The 18,741-nt window shown below is 37.9% G+C and overlaps 1 protein-coding gene across 4 annotated transcripts; it reads left to right on the top strand.

The window, feature by feature from the left end:
- Window positions 1-475: 475 nt before the first annotated feature.
- dnmt3ba (DNA (cytosine-5-)-methyltransferase 3 beta, duplicate a) lies at window positions 476-17,846 on the top strand. Of its 4 annotated transcripts, none has more exons than XM_056261053.1 (25): window positions 476-569; window positions 2,243-2,372; window positions 2,464-2,609; window positions 2,866-3,064; window positions 3,236-4,965; window positions 5,069-5,237; window positions 6,543-6,595; window positions 7,797-7,928; window positions 8,620-8,697; window positions 9,217-9,366; window positions 9,456-9,563; window positions 9,675-9,804; window positions 11,135-11,257; window positions 11,624-11,668; window positions 12,235-12,314; window positions 12,427-12,539; window positions 12,629-12,812; window positions 13,407-13,491; window positions 13,703-13,848; window positions 14,974-15,064; window positions 15,212-15,360; window positions 15,659-15,744; window positions 15,885-15,954; window positions 16,165-16,283; window positions 16,445-17,846. In XM_056261053.1, the coding sequence occupies exons 1-25, from the start codon at window positions 495-497 to the stop codon at window positions 16,584-16,586; spliced, it is 4,533 nt and encodes a 1,510-aa protein (XP_056117028.1). In that variant the 5' UTR covers window positions 476-494; the 3' UTR covers window positions 16,587-17,846. The 4 variants fall into 4 exon arrangements, with proteins under 4 accessions (XP_056117028.1, XP_056117029.1, XP_056117031.1 ...); XM_056261054.1 differs by lacking the exon at window positions 7,797-7,928 and adding an exon at window positions 6,159-6,230; XM_056261055.1 differs by having other exon boundaries at window positions 550-580.
- The last annotated feature ends 895 nt before the right edge of the window (window positions 17,847-18,741 follow it).

The following is an 18,741-nucleotide window of genomic DNA, read 5'->3' as shown; positions in this document are numbered from 1 at the left end:
GTATTATACACAATATTTCAAAATGTACTAACATTAAAACATCTCACCAACTCGACAACCATGCGCGTGCTCGCCACGTGGCTTTCGTTTGTGACCGTGTCATGATCGTAACGGAAATAGTCATTAAAAAAGATTAAATAAAAAGTTAATCATTCTGCCAAACTTGTGGATATCTTTGAGCGTAACATTTTTAAACATTATTTCAGTAATTTTGACGAAATAATCCAACAACGTTTATGGTTTAAACAACAGAACATAATGTGCAAAACTGATCTGTGTTTTTAACTGCGACTAAAAAAATCGCGAATGCCCATTCTTGGCTATTCGTTGCTAATGGTTACGAATAAAACAACTGGAGAGATTTCACATCTGACGTGAAAATAAATGTTTGCCCAACAACACGCTATTTCGTACGTTCGAGTGATCTTAGCTAGCTGCAGTATAGTACCTCCCACTTTGGCTTCTACAGGCCAATCCTTGTCAGCACACTGCATATGTTGGGGGAAGGCACTGGGGTTGACTGGGAATTACCTTCTAGACTGGGGAGTAGCGAGTTCTCCGGGACCAAGGTACAAATAAGGTAGGACATACTTGATTTTTTTTAAAAGCACGTTTCGATTTATTAGATTTTGTGGAGAGTTACGATTCTGCTGATTTCAGTATTATGTTTCATTGCCCCGTAACGTTACAGTTTTCGCTTCATGTGAGCGACCATTACAGCTACACAAAGACACACTGACAAAGGCAACCGAACCGGTCTTAATACAATGAGAACGCGGATATGGTTTATGGAAAAAGTGTTTACTGAATTGACGTTATTTGCAAACATAAATTGCATTGCATGTTAGCCGTTTACGTCTAGGTTAAAGCGACTTGCAAAGTTAAAATCGCACAAATTGTAAACATTTGTTTCGGTAGCGTAAATCCAATTGTTTTGAAAGGGTTCACAAAGACAAGAGTCAGCGACTAAATTATAATGCTATGAACCACTACAATTCCATCGTCGTTCCACAAATAAATCAACCGCTAAACATCTAACGTTAAATGCATGCTACCGGTTTTGTTTATTTCATACTTTCATTTAGATTGCGTGCGCACATTGTTTTCGATCCACGGTGTATCAAGTTGTCACAGGTTTAACCTGTAAAAGTGAAAGCTACTTTATAAGCGCGCTGCATTCGCGGCAAAAATTACCCCGCGAGATTTTCGTAAAGTGGGGAGGAGTTGTTTTACTCAACACTCTGACGCAAGATAGAGGTTGTAGTCTTTTTAGTTTTGAGGAAATGCAATATGACTTAGACTAGTTAGGCTTCTTCAAAATGCAAAAACTTTCAGTAAACTTTGTTATGCATCTCTATCAACTTTATGTTATCTCATGTAGAGTCATTTTGCATTATTTCTTATTTTTCTGCATTTTAAGATGAAATAGGAGAAATACAATCACACAAAACAGATTAAAAAATATGTATGAAAGAGAAAGAAGGGATGAAGACTCAATGAATGAAAGGGAGAGTGAGAAAAGGAAAATAAAAAATCCTGTTCTATTGGTCATGGATGGAGACTCACCTATCCTGTCTGTCCTGCTTTGGCTTTAAACAAATTAGGCCTGCTGATGTTAAAACAAATAAAAGTGCAATCACGATTTAAAGGGATGGTCATCAAGCTGTGTCTAATTCAGGTCTGTCATAAATGAAGTGCCAAATTCCAACCAAAAACCACAGCTTGAGTGTAATCACCAAATGGAACTGCAAAAAAAAGAAAGAGTAATGAGTATGTTTTGATAGTGCCACAGTGCTTCTTGGAAAAATTAACCAAGAAATGTCTTTCTTACAGCCGCCTCTGTATATTAGAGGGATAGTTCACCCAAAAATAATTTACTCACCTTCAAATTGTTCCAAACCTGTATGAAGTTCTTTCTTCTGCTGAACACAAAAGAATGTTGAAGAATGGTGGTAACCAAAGAGTTGATGGACCCCTTTGACTTATTAACTTATGTGACTTATCTCTCTTTGTCTTTTCCATAAATACTAGATAGGTGAACAAAATGTGCTTTATTACTGGTTTAGTGCCATACCTTACTCTCTCTGGTCTAAGAAATGTAAGACATAAAACAACAAACACTTCTCTATGATCTCAAATGTGCAATGAAATTTACTTTGGTTGTGATTTATGGCATCTGAATGTTGTCTCACGTTCTATTGTTATTTTGTAAGAAAAATATTTTTGTTTTGCATTATGAAAGCATAAGATGGCTACAAATGTTAGTCTGGACCCGAATAACCCTGATGACAAGTTCAGTCGCTATGACATTCTGTCCTGGATCAACGAAACCCTGCACACTAACTTTACTCAAGTGGAGCAATGTCGGTCAGGTACTGTTTTGATTTTTTTTTCTTCTGTTTTGTTGTTAATGTCTGCTTATTGACAACAGCTTTAACCTGAATTACATGATTCTTTTTTTAGGTGCATGTTTTTGCCAGCTTATAGACTTGCTCTTCCCAGGGTCCATTGACATGAGCAAAGTAAAGTTTGAGTCCCAAAAGAGTTCGGATTTCATGCAGAACTACAGTCTTCTGCAGGCAGCTTTCCAGAAATTAGGCATAACAGAGGTCAGATTTAGTCAGATAATGTATTCTATTAATCCTCCTGCATATACAATTGTGAATGTGTAAGATGATGCATGCAAATTTGTTTATTTTCCTTATGTTGTTGCTATTCTGTTTAATCCCATACGTGCTGCAGAAATTATATGATGGATATTTAAATGTGAATCTTGTATAAGAACATAATCTGAGAACTACAGTATGTTGTCTGTCAAGCTCTTTACAGTACATTGACTTTCTCAATTTTTTATGTTTCTTTCAGTCAGTCCCTGTGAATGAGCTTCTTACAGGAAAGTTTAGACCCAATTTCACCTTTATGAAGTGGTTAAAGAAATTTTTCCATGCCAATGAGAGGCAAGGGAGGGAGTACAACCCAGTTGAAGCTCGTAATGGTCAGGATATTGTACATGTAGATGACGCTGTTAAGTCTCCAAAATCTTGGAAAAGTCCACATGAATCTGGTAAGCCTCCATTATTGTCATTTCAGTTTTGTATTTAAATTATTCTTTCCCCCCCTCCCCTTTTTTTATTAGACTTTTAATTATTTTATTCAATTCTATTCCCCTCAGTCATGAGTAGAAAATTTGCCTCAGTAACACTCACTGATGTAACTTGTTTTTCATTTTATACAGGCAGAGTAAGGGACGAGTCTGACAAAGACAATGATTTTAATGGAAGGAGGCGACCTGTGACTTATGATCCTAAATGGCAAAGAACCTTTAAATGGATCAAAGCCAGTCATCTGGGAGACAACTGCGCTTACTGCACTTTGTGTGACCATAATGTCATCCTACACGCAGGTTTTTACGATCTGAAGCGACACCAGCAGACTCAAAAGCATATGAAATTTGAGCTGGGAGGATTAAATTCATCTGGGAAAAAGCAGATTGATGTCTCCATTTCCTGTAGTGAAACCATGCTGCTTTTCATTCAAACCCATTGCCTATCCATTTTACCTTCAAGGATCAACAAGGCCTCCCAACGTACTGCAAAATACATCCTCGGACTAGAGTATCCAAAGGACATTGTTTCTGCTTGTAAGCTGAACCCGTTCTGTATCTACATATATGGGCAGGTGCCACTTGATGTAGAGAGCGGAGAAAGGACCTCCTGCCATGTAGTGCTCGTGGGCTTTTTTGAGGAAAATCAAGCAAGGTACTGTATCCGTCTCCTTGATGTCTTTCAGGCTGACGACTCACGACTTTCAGACGGATGTTTACTCAATGTCCTCCAAAAGTTTGAACTTCCTGCAAGCAACATGGTAGCTTTCTATGTTAATGATCAGGAACAGACCTCAGAAAGTGTTGTGTTGCAAATTCGGAAGCTTAACCCACAGGTGATTGATCTTGGTGGACTTTACAGCATACCTGACTCTGCCTACAATGCTGGCCTAAAGGCTTACTCCAGTCAGGTTCATGAACTTATTGTCAACATCTACGCACACTTCTCCACTTGTTCCACCAGCAATGACAACCTCAAGATGCTGTTTGCAGGCATTAATGGACTAAAAGACAACGGCGCACCCCTTTCACACAGTTGTGAGGAGTTTTGTGTGCTCGTTCAAAGGATGCTTGGAATGTGGAGTGATTTGGTATCTTACTTCACTTCCTGTGATGAAAATAATGATAAAGCTAAGCATATTTGTTCGCAGTTGGAGAACCCTAAAATTAGGGTCACCTTGATGTTTCTGGATCACGCTCTTGGTCCACTCCGTGCCTTCGGGCAGCACCTGCAACAAAGCAAAGGCTCTGTTCGTGCTGACCTTGTCCAGATCCTTCGAGAAGCAAGTGGGCTCCTACGTTCATATGCCTCCAGCTTTCTCCGCCCTCAAGCGGTCATACGCTACCTGAAGGAACGAGACCCAACCATCCTGGAGAACTCAACATTCTGTCTTCCTGCTACTGAGCTCAGTCTGGGTGGTGTGGTAGAAGACTTCATCTCTGCCAGAGAAGAGGAACTGGCAGATTCCCTGAATGCATTTCATGACGAGTCTTTAAAGTTTTACAAAACTCTTACGACCTCTATCGCTGACAGTCTCCCTCTGAGCGAAAGTGTCTTGAGGGGCATTTCACAGCTCCTCAGCCCAGCGGGAAGGTTAAAGATCACAGGAAAGAATGTAGTTGACCTTGCTGTACAATTTGGCATCTGCTCCAAACCTGAGGATTCTGCCAAGCTCACTGATGAGTTCTTGGAGTATCAGCTTGTTGAGGATGAAGAAGACTCATCTTCAACCCTTTCTCTGGAGCGATACTGGTGTGGTGTGCTCAAGGCTTTTCCCCCAGCATCTATTTTCAAGAGGCTTGTCCTCTGTCTTTTGGTTTTGCCCTGTCCTTCTCTTGAAGCAGAAAAGATCTTTGCCCAGGTATAGAATACAAGTCTATATATCAATCTATAGCTCTCTCTATGGTCGTTTTATTTATCTGTGTCAATTAATTTTGTCATGTTCAAAATGGTTTTACTTACAGGCTGTTGAAAATGGCGATGCTCTTCATTGGGATGATAGTTCAGGTGAAAGTGACACTGATATAGTAAAGGAGCTGGATTCCAATGACGACTCATCCGTAGAGCAAACTGAAGTTAAGATTTCACCCATCAGAAATGGGATGAAGAAAAAAGCCAGAAGCAGCACGTCAGGTAAGTTGTCCTAAAGGTTTTTTTTGTTTTTTTGTTTTTTTTTAAGGCAAAGTATAGACAATCACTGGTGAAACAAATGCACCAAAACGATTCACAGTGAGAATGACGTATATATTCTCAGCCTTTGACATAGTCGGCATACCTGGGGGGGGAAATCAACCTACACAGCAGAAAACCACATAAAAAATGTATACAGACCATCTAATAAAAATGTAACCTTTTGAATTTCGGGTGCCACAGTTTTTTTTTTATCAGTCCATCTGAACGCAAAATTATGCTACCAAGGTAAGGGCTACTACGATAGGAAGGGCTACCACTTTTTTCAAGGTTCATGGCATTAAATCTGAAAGATATATTCAAAGTTGTGTTGCTGCGGAAAAAGTGTGGATCAGATTGGATCAGCAATGTCAGATAAGGCTGACAATGGCTTTTCCATTCTTCATTGTGAGAAGCAGCTCAGTGGTCACTGCCAAGACCACAATAGTCTGCCCCAATATTTTCAAGTTTTCTAGATCCATTAATAGTGTGTAACGAAGCTTATGCACAGCGGCTAAATGTGTGGTTCTTGGCCAGAATAAGATGCAAAGTGAACCCAGCCTTAAGCCAACAACCAAATGTCTAGCTCTGCAAGACTGGATCTGCATTGTCAAAATCATTCAAGCATTTGAAGTTGTAGAAACATCTTTCGGCTTGCATGTAATCAACACTGGTGCTTTTTGTTACTAAATGGTGCTCCACAGATTACTATATTTCCCAATGAATTGTCATGGATTAATTTAGTGCCAATAATTTACATAGTAAGTACAATGAAATTATCAAATTGAAATTTATATTATTGATTGTGTAGTGCAGTTAAAGTTCTATCCAGTCAGATCCAGCAGAGGCTGGTTAGATTGATGGAAACGATGTGCTGTTTTCCAGAGACGGTTCAACACTCAGTGAGCGCAGTGAAGCCGTGTGTGGTGCGACTGGAGAAGATCACCAGTCAGAGAGGTGTGAATGAAATGTCCAGTTTAAGAGGTTCTAGAGCAGCTATAGAATAATGCTTTACAATCTCAAACGCTTCTCCTGGTGGCAAACATCTGTTGGTCTGAACTTTCTTCCTTTGTCTCCGCTTCACACTAAATGCTCAAGAAAGTTGCTCCTTTGCATTGAAATTACAAATGTACATGCTCTATTTGTCTGTGCTCAAAATAATGTTAATTGTTGCTATTAGCGTTACTTTTTTTTTGGCACCTCAAAATAGATAAATTCATACCTGACTGTTCTTATCGATTTAACTGTTTAAATTTGATTTTCCTGCAGAAATGGACTTAAAGAAAGATGGAGCCGACGATGGCGTTAACACATTACAGGAGGTAATATTAGCTGGAAAACAACTGTGGCTGAGAAACGACTATTAAATGTTTTCAGATTTGTTTTTAACCAAAGGAATTAAATCCTTAGTGTCGTTGTAAATAGTGGGCAGACCAATGTGTATGTTTTAATGGCTGATGCTGATACCGAGAAGAGAATAGTGACATGTGAAGGCCAAATATGGTAACCCATACTCAGAATTTGCATTTAACCCATCCAAGTTAACGCACACACATTAGAAGTAGTGAGTAGTGAACACACACACACACACACACACACACACCGCAAACTGTGGACACACACACCCTGAGCCGTGGGCAGCCATTTTGCTGTGGTGCCCGTGGAGCGATAGGGGTTAGGTGCCTTGCTCAAGGGTACCTTAGTCATTTCCTGCCTGTACTGAGAATCGAACCCGCAACCTAAAAAAAAAATTATGTATATGGAACACACTGAAATGATATATATTTAAAGGCTCCATTTATTTCATTGAAAATACAGTAAAAGCAGTAATATTGTTAAAATACTATTAATTTTCAGCAGCCATTACTCTGGTTGTGCTGCTTAATATTTTTTCTAGAAGACTGTGATCATTTTCAGGATCCTTTGATGAATATAAAGCTCAAACGCACAGTATCTGTCACTTTTGATCTATTTAATGTGTCTTTGCTGAATCAAAGAAATACTTCCTTAAAATAAAACTTACTGACCCCAAACTTTTGAATGGTAGTCAAATTTTGACTAGACTGTTTGTAGATCTTGTACTGACATAAAGGGCAAACCAACATTCTGGGAAATGCACGAATGGTTATTAGCAATACTGATGATCGGGCCTGGTAAAAATACCAGTCTATCACTATTATTACGTTTTAATGTTCAAGCTTTTCTGCCAAAGTCTCATAATTGAATATGCCCAGAGCAGTGAATACTTTAGCTGAATTCTATCTTACATTGTATTCTTGAGATGATGAAGCAAACCAGGACTGATTAGGTCAACTTTAGTTATCACAGGGGTGGGAAAAAATGCACCGGTACACACAAACACATCAAACATATCATCAAACTAACCTCTCTTGACTAAACTTCTTTCTTTCCTTCTCTACATATCTGTACTTTAGGGCCCTGTTATTGATTACTTTACTCTAGGAGTCATGTGATCTGAGTTGACAGTGTTTGTAATTTGTATGCATATGTATGGGTCTATAGGGCTCTGTTAGAGGAATATTCGGTTGGGAGAGCAGCTTACGGCAGAAACCACTGGCACGTACAGTCTTTCAGGCCGGTGCTGGCACCTGGAGCAAACCAGCGACCCCAGACAAGGACAGCAAGCCAGAGGCGGTATGTACCTGCCCAGGTCAAGATTCAGTGCTCTGTCTGGCCTATCGCGGGTGTAGAGTGTCCGCCTTTCAGTTTCGTCCCATTCATGCTCTCTGTATTACATTGAGCTGTTTTCATAAGCAATAGATGCTGCTTCATGAATGTGTGCATGAGCCCTGTGGTTTCTTTTCTGGCTGGTAGATTAGTCTTTTGAGTCTTCATCTTATGTTCCTGCTGTAGCTGTGTCCTTGTCTGCTTTTTCCTCTGCAATTTCAGTGCTAACATTCATAACATCTTTTCCATGGTATCATCTTTAAATAGTTTCTTGTTTATTTTCATTATGCTGCATTGGAACAATATGTATTGTGAAAAGTGCTTTTTATAATAAATTTAAATTCATTGTGTGCAGTGTTATGCATGCTGGACTTACACACTAACATACATAAGAAAGACCGAAATGCTTGTGTATGAAGAATACACATCTTTACATGGGGTAACATTTACAAATGATTATAAAGTTAATCACTTCATGTTTCATGAGACTTTTAGCATTGTGGAAGCTTGCATACAGACAGATCCGCAGAGGCTTCATTTAAAACTGGGTGTTATGTCTGTGTTTTCCACACAAAATGTTTACAGTCTAATTGCACTTACTTTAGGGAGACACAAAGGCAGCATACATAATTTAAAGTAACTGTTGTATTAATTGTAGGTGAAGAACAATGCTCGTTCTTCTGCATCGAATTCAACACTGAGCCCCAGACCTGGAAAGAAAGAACAAGCGTACCAGGTAATTCTTCTAGGTTTCTAAATTTCTTTAATATCGTCACATTATTTTCCTGTTATCACTGTAAAGCTGCTTTGAAACTATCTGTCTCGTAAAAAAGTGCTATATAAATAAAGGTGACTTAACTTGACATACATTACCTAAATGAAGTAACTACAGATGTGTGTTTCACATGATCTGCATGGATTCATTAACAGACGTTGTATCTAAAGTAAATGATCTGTGTCACTGCATACGTTCTCTGAATTCTTTTGATTACCTCAGGATGTGGTTTGAGTGATCACAAAACAATTGAAACTTTTTACGCTGGATTTGGCACTGTCCAATTGTGGCTGGAGCATCTGAAATAGAATACTGGGTGTAAATGATTATATTATTTTAGTTTACTTTTGATTGCTCTGACAATTTCTCTTACATGCTGAAGTCATATTCATCCTGCTTGTACAGTCATTTCTTAATTGATATAATGTGACATGCATGTTATAAATGTATATATCATTTACTTATTGTTTCTCTGTGCAGGATGGGAAGGGTTATGCCATTGGAGAGCTAGTGTGGGGAAAAGTGAAGGGCTTCTCTTGGTGGCCTGGACTGGTGGTGGCCTGGAAGGGCAGGACGCCTCCTGTGTCCATGAGGCGCGTAGAGTGGTTTGGAGATGGCATGTTTTCAGAGGTTAGTTTTTATTCTTTAGAATTTTTTTCCTGCATTCTTCAAAAGATCCAGTATTTCACACTGAAGCATGCTTCTCTTGTTAATCTTAGATACATACAGAGGGACTTTTGCCCTTTTCTGCATTTGCAAAGTGCTTTTGTAGTAAATCCTATGAAGGTCTACCTACCTACAAGAATGCTATCTACCAAATCCTGGAGGTACAGTGGAAAGATACTTATTTAACATTTCTCAACTACTGTTGGAAATAGAGTACCAGTTCTTATTTTATTCTTATTGTAATACTGCATTATATTGTTGTTCATGTGTAGTTGGCGGGTGAGCGCTGTGGGAAAACGTTCCCCCCCCCGGAGAAGAAAGGGGAAGAGGTGAAAGCAATGCTTGATTGGGCATTTGGAGGCTTCCAGCCCATGGGTCCTGATGGCTTTTTGCCTCTTGTAGGTATGTACAAAATCTAAAACATATCTGTAATTGGAAAAACAAAGCAATTGGTAATTGACAGCAATTTTGAAAGTTTATAATGGGCCTTTTTACACCTGGTCACTTCATGTGTTGTGATCAAATAGCTATCTGATTTGTTAAAATGTTGCCATTTACACATGGGCACTTAAATGTGTCTCTGCAACATTTAAATCCGATCTTTAGATCAATTCCCGCGCTATATTCAAATTTAACAGTTCACGTCAATGAAAGCAACAGATATTAGCTGCATTTTATTTATCAGCTAATTTCAAGATCAAAGACCGTGATAGGAGAGAGAGTGGTAGGATAATTTAGTCTCACTACTTTTAATGAGGATGATTTTGTGTTTAGGGTCTGCGACTTCTTTCATTTGCGGCAGTTTGCACGTCGGCTTGCCGAGATACTCAGCTACTTGTCTGCGGCAATGAGTGTTGCAGTATACATGTCATATAGCCTTTAACACACTCTTACACGTTTATTTTTTTTACATTTTCGGGAGGAATAAAATTTACATATGTTGTTTTATCAACCAGATGCATTTAAAACGTGTCCGGTTTCGTCTGAAATGCGTCTCAGACCACCTCCTTAAAGGGATAGTTCACCCAAAAATGAAAATTATCCCATTATTTACTCACCCTGGAGCCATCCTAGGTGTTTATGACATTCTTCTTTTAGACGAATACAATCAGAGTTATATTAAAAAATGTCCTGGCTCTTCCAAGCTTTATAATGCCAGTGAATGGCTGGATGTCATTGGAAGTCCATCAAAGTGCATCTATTCATGATTAAAGTTCTCCACGCATCTCCGGGTGTTAATAAAGGCCTTCTGAAGTGAAGCGATGTGTTCGTGTAATGGATATTGATATGGATATTTTTCTTACACAAACGCATCGCTTCACTTCAGAAGGCCTTTATTTACTCTGATTGTATTCGTCTGAAAGAAGAATGTTAAATACACCTAGGATGGCTTCAGGGTGAGTAAATCATGGGCTAATTTTCATTTGTTGGTTGAACTATCCCTTTAAGTGGTTTGAGTGATCGGATTTAATTCCGTCACGAAAGTGCTTCGGAGGGTGTTTACACCTGATCTTTTCACGTTAAGATAGCTATCCGATCAAAAAAACTCATGAAGTGACCAGGTGTAAACAGACCAAATAACATAGAGTATCAAAAGTGACAAATTATATGTCACAAAAATACAATAATTGTGTGCCTTCAAAATGTGACTTCACATTGATCAGAAATCTGGATTATGCACAGATGATCTGGGTTGATTAACAAGAGTTCCATCTGCTTTTCCGTTTCACAGACAGCTCTACCAGTAATAAAACTGAGTCGGATTCCTCTGTGTCTGATTATCAGCCTCCAGCCAAGAGGAAGTATGTCTGCAAGAACAGACCATCCAGACCATCAACTCAGGTGTACACCAGAGGTGAGTTATATCAATCTGCATAGAAGCCAGAACTTAGCATAAATCATAATAGCATAAATCAGGTTTCCATCTCATAAAACATTAACACAAAACTGTGTTTAAATAATTTTGGAAAGAGGACATAACCCATGTACATTTACATTTACATTTACATTTATTCATTTAGCTGACGCTTTTATCCAAAGCGACTTACAATTGCTATATATGTCAGAGGTCGCACGCCTCTGGAGCAACTAGAGGTTAAGTGTCTTGCTCAGGGACACATTGGTGTCTCACAGTGGATTCGAACCCGGGTCTCTCACACCAAAGGCATGTGTCTTATCCACTGCGCCATCACCACCCCATGTTTATTCCCTTTCTTCTCAGATCAAATGGTCGATGAGGTAACCGTTAAAGGCAGAAAGATTGAAGGTGAGTCACTTGTCTTAGTTCAATTTATGAATATGATAGAAATAAAATAATTATTAAAGCTGCCTATTTCAGGGCTCAACAATAATTTAAATGATAGTTTTTCCTACGAGGCCAATCAGAAAACCTGGAAATGCAAGGGAATGATCAAATTGTGATTTTCCCAGCCTGGCAACATTATGGGAATTAATAAAAGGTAGTAGGAAAATTGTGGAAATATAGTTATGGCCAGCTTTAAACTATTTAATTAAAATGGCTTTTTTACAAAAAATGAATATATATATATATATATATATATATATATATATATATATGTAAAATATTACATTTATTAATTAAACACTAAGAATAGGCATGTCAATTCATTGGTCAAAAGCTGTAGATCTCTTTAGATTAAATTTGCATGTGCACCGTGTATATTTTTACAGCTGCCACCACAATAAATCATACCTTTCTTTTTATTTTGACTTAGTTTTGCCTTTGGGACAATTCTTATCGCTCAGTCCTTTATTTTTAATCAATTGCAAGATAATTATACTGAATGTCTGTTCCCATGACTCTTTCCCCAGATTTCTGCCTGTCCTGTGGAACTGACAACGTTGAAATTATCCATCCTCTCTTCAAAGGAAGCCTTTGTTTTAAGTGCAAGGTGTGATTCAAATCTTGTCTTATCTTTTTAGTACTGAATCACAAAATGTATATGCTACTTGCTTTTGCTGGCCAGAATGTCATTTTCCATGTACTATTGTGTATTTGTGTAGGAGAACTTTACAGAGACGCTGTACAGGTATGATGAGGATGGCTATCAGTCATACTGCACTGTGTGCTGTGCTGGACAAGAGGTCATTCTCTGTGGAAATGCCAGCTGCTGCAGGTTTGAACTCAAACTTGCTCTAACTTAAACCTTAATGTCATGTTAACCATCAAAACAGGTTGTTTTACTGTCTTTTTCACTCTGTTCAGATGTTTCTGTAAAGACTGTCTGAATGTGTTGGTGGGACCGGGGACATTCGAAAAGCTGAAGGAGGTTGACCCATGGAGCTGTTACATTTGCCTGCCCTCAAAGTGCTATGGTGTGCTCAAGCTCAGGCCTGACTGGAGTGTTCGTGTCCAGGAGTATTTCGCCAATAACAGTGCCTTTGAATTTGTGAGTGTCCATCTTATCCTTGTGTTAGATATCCAAGTAGTCCAATTTGTATAAAGAAAGAGATACGGACTCTATACCCCAGTGGCACCATTTGCATCTTGTGTTCCATCTAGTCCAATTCGTATTTTGCGATTAACGTTACCATTCAAAAGTTGGTTCGATTCTTTTAAAAGAAGCCTCTAATGCTCACGAATGCTGCATTTTATTTGATCAATAATACAAAACAACTAACATTGAAATACTGTTACAATTTAAAAGAACTGGTTTCTATTTGAAAATTCCTGTGATGACAAAGCTGAATTTTCAGCAGCCATTTCTCCATTCTTCAGTTTCACATGATCCTTCAGAAATCATTCTAATATACTGTCTTGGTGCTCAAGAAATTAATATTCTTGTGAAGACTGGTTATTTTTTTTAGGATTCTTTGATGAATAGAAAATGCAAAAGAACAGTTACATTTAAAAATCTTTTGTAACAATGTAAAATACTTTACTGTCCATTTTTCAATTGAATGCATCCTGGCTGAATTAAATAATCAATTAAAAGCAGAATGGTGTATTAATACAAAGAAAACTGTTTTTGTCCTTGGTTTAGGAGCCACACCGAGTGTATCCTTCTATTCCAGCTCGTCAGCGTCGTCCAATCAGAGTCCTCTCCCTGTTTGATGGGATTGCAACAGGTCTGCTCACTTCAAAATTACTGGAATATTTACAGCCAAAAATATAAAATCAGTCATAATGCCAGTATATTCTTCAACAATTTTTCTTTTGATTTTTGCAAAACAGCACTTATTGTTTTTTTACTTTGTTTACCTTAAGGTTTGTGCAATGACAATGCATCGTGGGAGTTCATAATTTCATTCTTGCGTCTTTTCTTTCTTTTTTTTGTAGGCTATCTGGTTTTAAAAGACCTGGGCTTTAAGTTAGACCGCTACATTGCCTCTGAGATCTGTGAAGACTCCATTGCAGTCGGGATGATCAAACATGAGGGCTTGATTGAATATGTGAAGGATGTCCGGACCATCACAAGGAAGCATGTACGTATAGAGCATTATCGCATAAACTATTAACTATTTCACATTCTTCATAGACATTTAATTAAAGTAGTTTAAGGAATTTGATGCATAACCAGATTTTAAAGGAGAACTCCGGTGCAAAATGAACCTCGGGTGTAATAACACATTGGTACAGACTAAATCGTTCCCTGAGATTTGTTTTCATGATAAGCGAATGTAAAGAGTTTTATCTCTAAAAACAGTTTAGCTTATAACGCTAGTATATTGGGCATCGAGTAAGCAAAAAGAGATCGCTAGTTAATACCACTAACAAGGCTGAAATTAGCCCCACACTAACACGGCAGCATAATGAGTGTCCTTACATGCAAATCGAAGCATTAAGAACTTTGTAAGTGTATAGACAGTTTAATAAGAAAATACTTTACACAGACAGTACAGTTAGCGCATACAGACAGCAGCCATCTTGGAAAACAGTCTCGATCAGTCAAACCACGAACACGGTGATATGTGAGCTGAACTGTGACTTGGAATCTCATATGGTCCGTTGTTTCCGGAAGAAAGCACTGAGCGCATAAGAGAAGCACTGAACGCAACAGAGAAAATAAAAAAATAAATATAATTTATCTTATCTTCAATATCTACACGTACTGTTCGCTCACCTTCGTGGTTCGATTGATCGAGACTGTTTTCCAAGATGGGTCCTGTCTGTATGCGCTAACTGTACTGTCTGTGTAAAGTATGTTCTTATTAAACTGTCTATACACTTACAAAGTTCTCAATGCTTCGGTTTGCATGTAAGGACACTCATTATGCTAACGTGTTAGTGTGGGGCTAATTTCAGCCTTGTTAATGGTATTAACTAGCGATCTCTTTTTGCTTACTCGATGCCCAATATACTAGCGTTATAAGCTAAACTGTTTTTAGAGATAAAACTCTTTATATTCGATTATCATGAAAACAAATCTCAGGGAACGATTTAGTCTGTACCAATGTGTTATTACACCCGAGGTTCATTTTGCGCCGGAGTTCTCCTTTAACGGCTAAACTTTGCTATTTTAAAAACACTCTTTCTCGTATCTGCAAGAGTGAAAGGCTGTCACTGTGACGAGATCCCTTTTAAAGTTCCCTGTTGTCACCATTTTGTAGCTGGCGGAGTGGGGGCCATTTGACCTCCTGATCGGTGGAAGTCCGTGTAATGACCTGTCCATGGTGAATCCAGCCAGAAAAGGTCTTTTTGGTAAGAGAGAATTTAACAGAATTAAAATTGAACAGAATTGTGAAGTTTTAGGTACATCTGAGTTTGGTCTTTTGCGTCAAAAGATATAACCTAATTATAAAAAAGTAATTTATTTTGTTTAATTTTTTTGCTCTTGTCTTCTTTTAGAAGGCACAGGTCGGCTGTTCTTTGAATATTACCGCATGTTAACCATGATGAGGCCAAAAGAGGATGACGATCGCCCATTTTTCTGGCTCTTTGAGAATGTTGTAGCGATGAGTGCCCACGACAAGGCTGATATCTGCCGTTTCTTGGAGGTAAAAACTTTTTTTTTTCTTCAGGCTTACACATTAAGCTAAAATTTCGGGGGAATTTTCTTGGGCAAAAAAGGACCATTGTCAATATTGTAGCGATGTATGAAGCTCATCTCACACACAAGTCACTTTCAAACCAAGCAGCTTTCTGTTTGAACTTAAACTCAATGCAAAATCTGTGTGGGGAAATCTTTCATACCATACATTTATACATGCTGTTGAGGCAGAATTCCTTTTCACTGAGATGAGCATGTTACTATTTTTGATGGTTATAAATTCTCATGCATTTATCTGTTTCCAGTGTAATCCTGTGATGATTGATGCTGTGAAAGTAAGCCCAGCCCACAGGGCGCGTTACTTCTGGGGAAATTTACCTGGAATGAACCGGTATAAATGCGCGCACACAATCACACATACCTTTAAAACACAAGCATAACTTTTCCAAGTATGGAAGTTTATGCGTGTTCAGTAATAGATGGATTAATTCACAGATTAATGTGACTGAAGACTTGATTTTGTGTTTTTAGACCACTTGCTACTTCACTGACTGATAACGTAGATCTGCAGGACTGCCTGGAGGTCGGACGAACTGCAATGGTAAACGGATTTATTGTATCTTCTGACTGAAAAGTTAATGTTTTACACATGAAATGAAAGAAATGCACAAGTTACTGCTTATATTAGTCTTAGAAGGTGCCACAAATTTAGGCACAACTAAGATGTTAGAATCGTCAAAACCAATTAAGATGCATTTCTTTCCTTTTAACAAATGATTTGATAAAATGCCTTTTTTAACTGTATCATCAGTTCAACAAAGTTCGCACTATTACCACCAAGTCCAACTCCATCAAACAAGGAAAGATGGGACCTCTACCGGTCACCATGAATGGAAAAGAGGACTACCTTTGGTGCACTGAAATGGAGAGGTCAGATATCTATCTATTTATTTATATATTTAAATTACATTTTACTCAAATTTTGGCCTTGTCAGGTTTGCATACAGTAAGTCAGTGGGTTTGTTTAAAAGGCTGCATAAATGTTGATTTTGACAAAATGACTGATATTTTATTCCTGCCTGCACTTTCAGAATATTTGGGTTCCCAAAGCATTACACAGATGTGAATAATATGGGGCGGGGACAGAGACAGAAAGTCCTTGGGCGGTCCTGGAGTGTTCCCGTGATCCGACACCTCTTTGCCCCTCTAAAGGATTACTTTGCTTGCGAGTAAAGCCGTCCTCTGGCACTGGAAGGTCCAAATCAAATCTCTCTGATAAATGAATTTGATTTTTGTTTTTAAGGTTTCTGCAGATTCTGACCTCACAGAATATTTTCATTTTTAATGTTGCATTTAAAAAAAAATCTGTTCTGTTTTTTAAAAGTGTTTTATCCTGAACAGTGATCCTTGGAATGCACAGACACTTTTGGATCATATTTCGAACATCATAAGTACTGTCATTTTTAACTTGAGTGCTTTTAAAGTGATTTAATGCTGAAGAGAGCCACACGATTCTCCACCCACTACCTCAGTGCCATTCTGTGATTGGTTCGTTGTCTGGAGGAATGCCTATTTATAATTTAATGAATAAATTAATATTAGTTCTGTCTAGTTTATCTAAATCCATTTTTAACATGTCAGCTTTTTATATCACATTTTTACATCAGAACTTTTCCTCGTTTAGGAATAAACATGTCCTGTTGTTAAACATTTACATACTTTTTTCATAATGATTGGACATGTTGTCATTCCACGGGGCTGTTTTTATAACGTAGAATGTTTGGCCACTGGACAACTGTACTAAGTCAAAACTTAAATGTTTTCCTATTTAGTATCATTTATTTAATTGAAAAGAATGTTCATGCACACCATAGATGACTTGCATTTTGATTATAGGAATACATGCAACCCATACATCATGTACACCATGTATTCAGAAGCACAAATGTTGTCTGTGCAATTATAGTTTAGTGAAAGCCTTGGGCTGTTGGTAGATTTGAGTTGAGATGCCTTCTAAAGTTTTAGCTTTTTTTTTCTCCTTACTTTTTAATGTTAACACAATTTGCTGTGTGATCAAACATTTTTAGGACTACTTTTTTGCCTTGAGCTAGCATTTTAGACCATACTATCACATCATTTTACAATAAACAGGTCATCAACCCTTAGAATTAAGGTTGCAACACTTCAGTTCAGTTTGCATTTTTACCCCATTTGTTACCTGTACGCACTTCTGATTTAAAACTGTTGGCCTTGAGCTGATGGTCTAAAACTGTGGTCACTGCAGCATTGCTTAGTGTTGTCTTTAGTAAGGATTTAGCATACCTCAATATCTATCTGAGAGTTAGTCACTGCATTAACTATGAGGCCTTTTTGTAGAACATGATGCAATGTGAGCAAGGGCTTAAATAATAAGTGCCTACAAGTGGATAGGCTATATGTTTTTGTAGGACAAATGTTTAAATGATTTTAACTGGCATGACTTCAGATTACATTAAAGGGTGCAAGTGTCTAAATTGTATCTAACCATTGAAAAGTCTCAGAATACATTTCGCTTTCCATTGTGGTCATTGAAAAATTAGGTTCTTCAGAATGTGTATAAATTGTTTTCTTTCTAGTTGTTAATCATGTGTTTTCAGCATTATGCAGATAGTTGTGTTTGTGGTTCTGACCTTGTCATTGGTCAAAGTTTTTTTTTTTTTTAAACATGATACCAACTGACTGAAACTTGCGATTGATTAAATTTGAGTACGGCATGGGCCAGCTTGAGGTGTATGTGTGAGCTTTTGTGAAAGATCAGTAACTGGATTACATGTCTTGATTCATTTTGGATGTCTACTTGTAGCAAAGTTTTAGAAAATCCCAGTAAGAATTGTGTTGTGTTATATGTAATTGTTGTGAAATGACGGTCTGTGTGTAGTTTTGAGGTGCAGTATTGTCTCGTTAGAAATAACTCCCTCAGGTCTTCTCAACACCAGCAGGCCTCATAGGACCTCATAGAATGATTTTTAATGTAACACTGATTATTTTTATTCAATACTTTGTGAACAGAATATACTATATATTTGTATCCTTGGAATTGCCCTTAATACCTCTGTTTTTCTGTCGAATGGGTCTTTCAAAACCCATGTCTTCTGGTGCTAAATGAAATGTCTGTAGTTCTAGGATGTTTTTCTTGAACTGATGATTGACAAGACAGGTTTTGTTTAAATAGCTTTTGATATTTGCTATAGTCTGCTTGCCTAACTTTAATATTCCATGCTTGTACTAACATCAGTGATGAAAAATAAATTTCACCAACCCTTTGTATCTGTCTTTTGTTTCAATTGATATGCTATTTGAAGTGTTTCATCAACCAACAAACATTCAGTCCTCCAGATTAAATGTGATT

Source organism: Rhinichthys klamathensis, unplaced genomic scaffold (assembly GCF_029890125.1).
Source record: "Rhinichthys klamathensis goyatoka isolate OS25496 unplaced genomic scaffold, OSU_Roscu_1.1 h1tg000180l_1, whole genome shotgun sequence".
Classification (NCBI taxonomy): Eukaryota; Metazoa; Chordata; class Actinopteri; order Cypriniformes; family Leuciscidae; genus Rhinichthys; species Rhinichthys klamathensis.
This window is presented reverse-complemented; position numbering and strand designations above follow the sequence as displayed.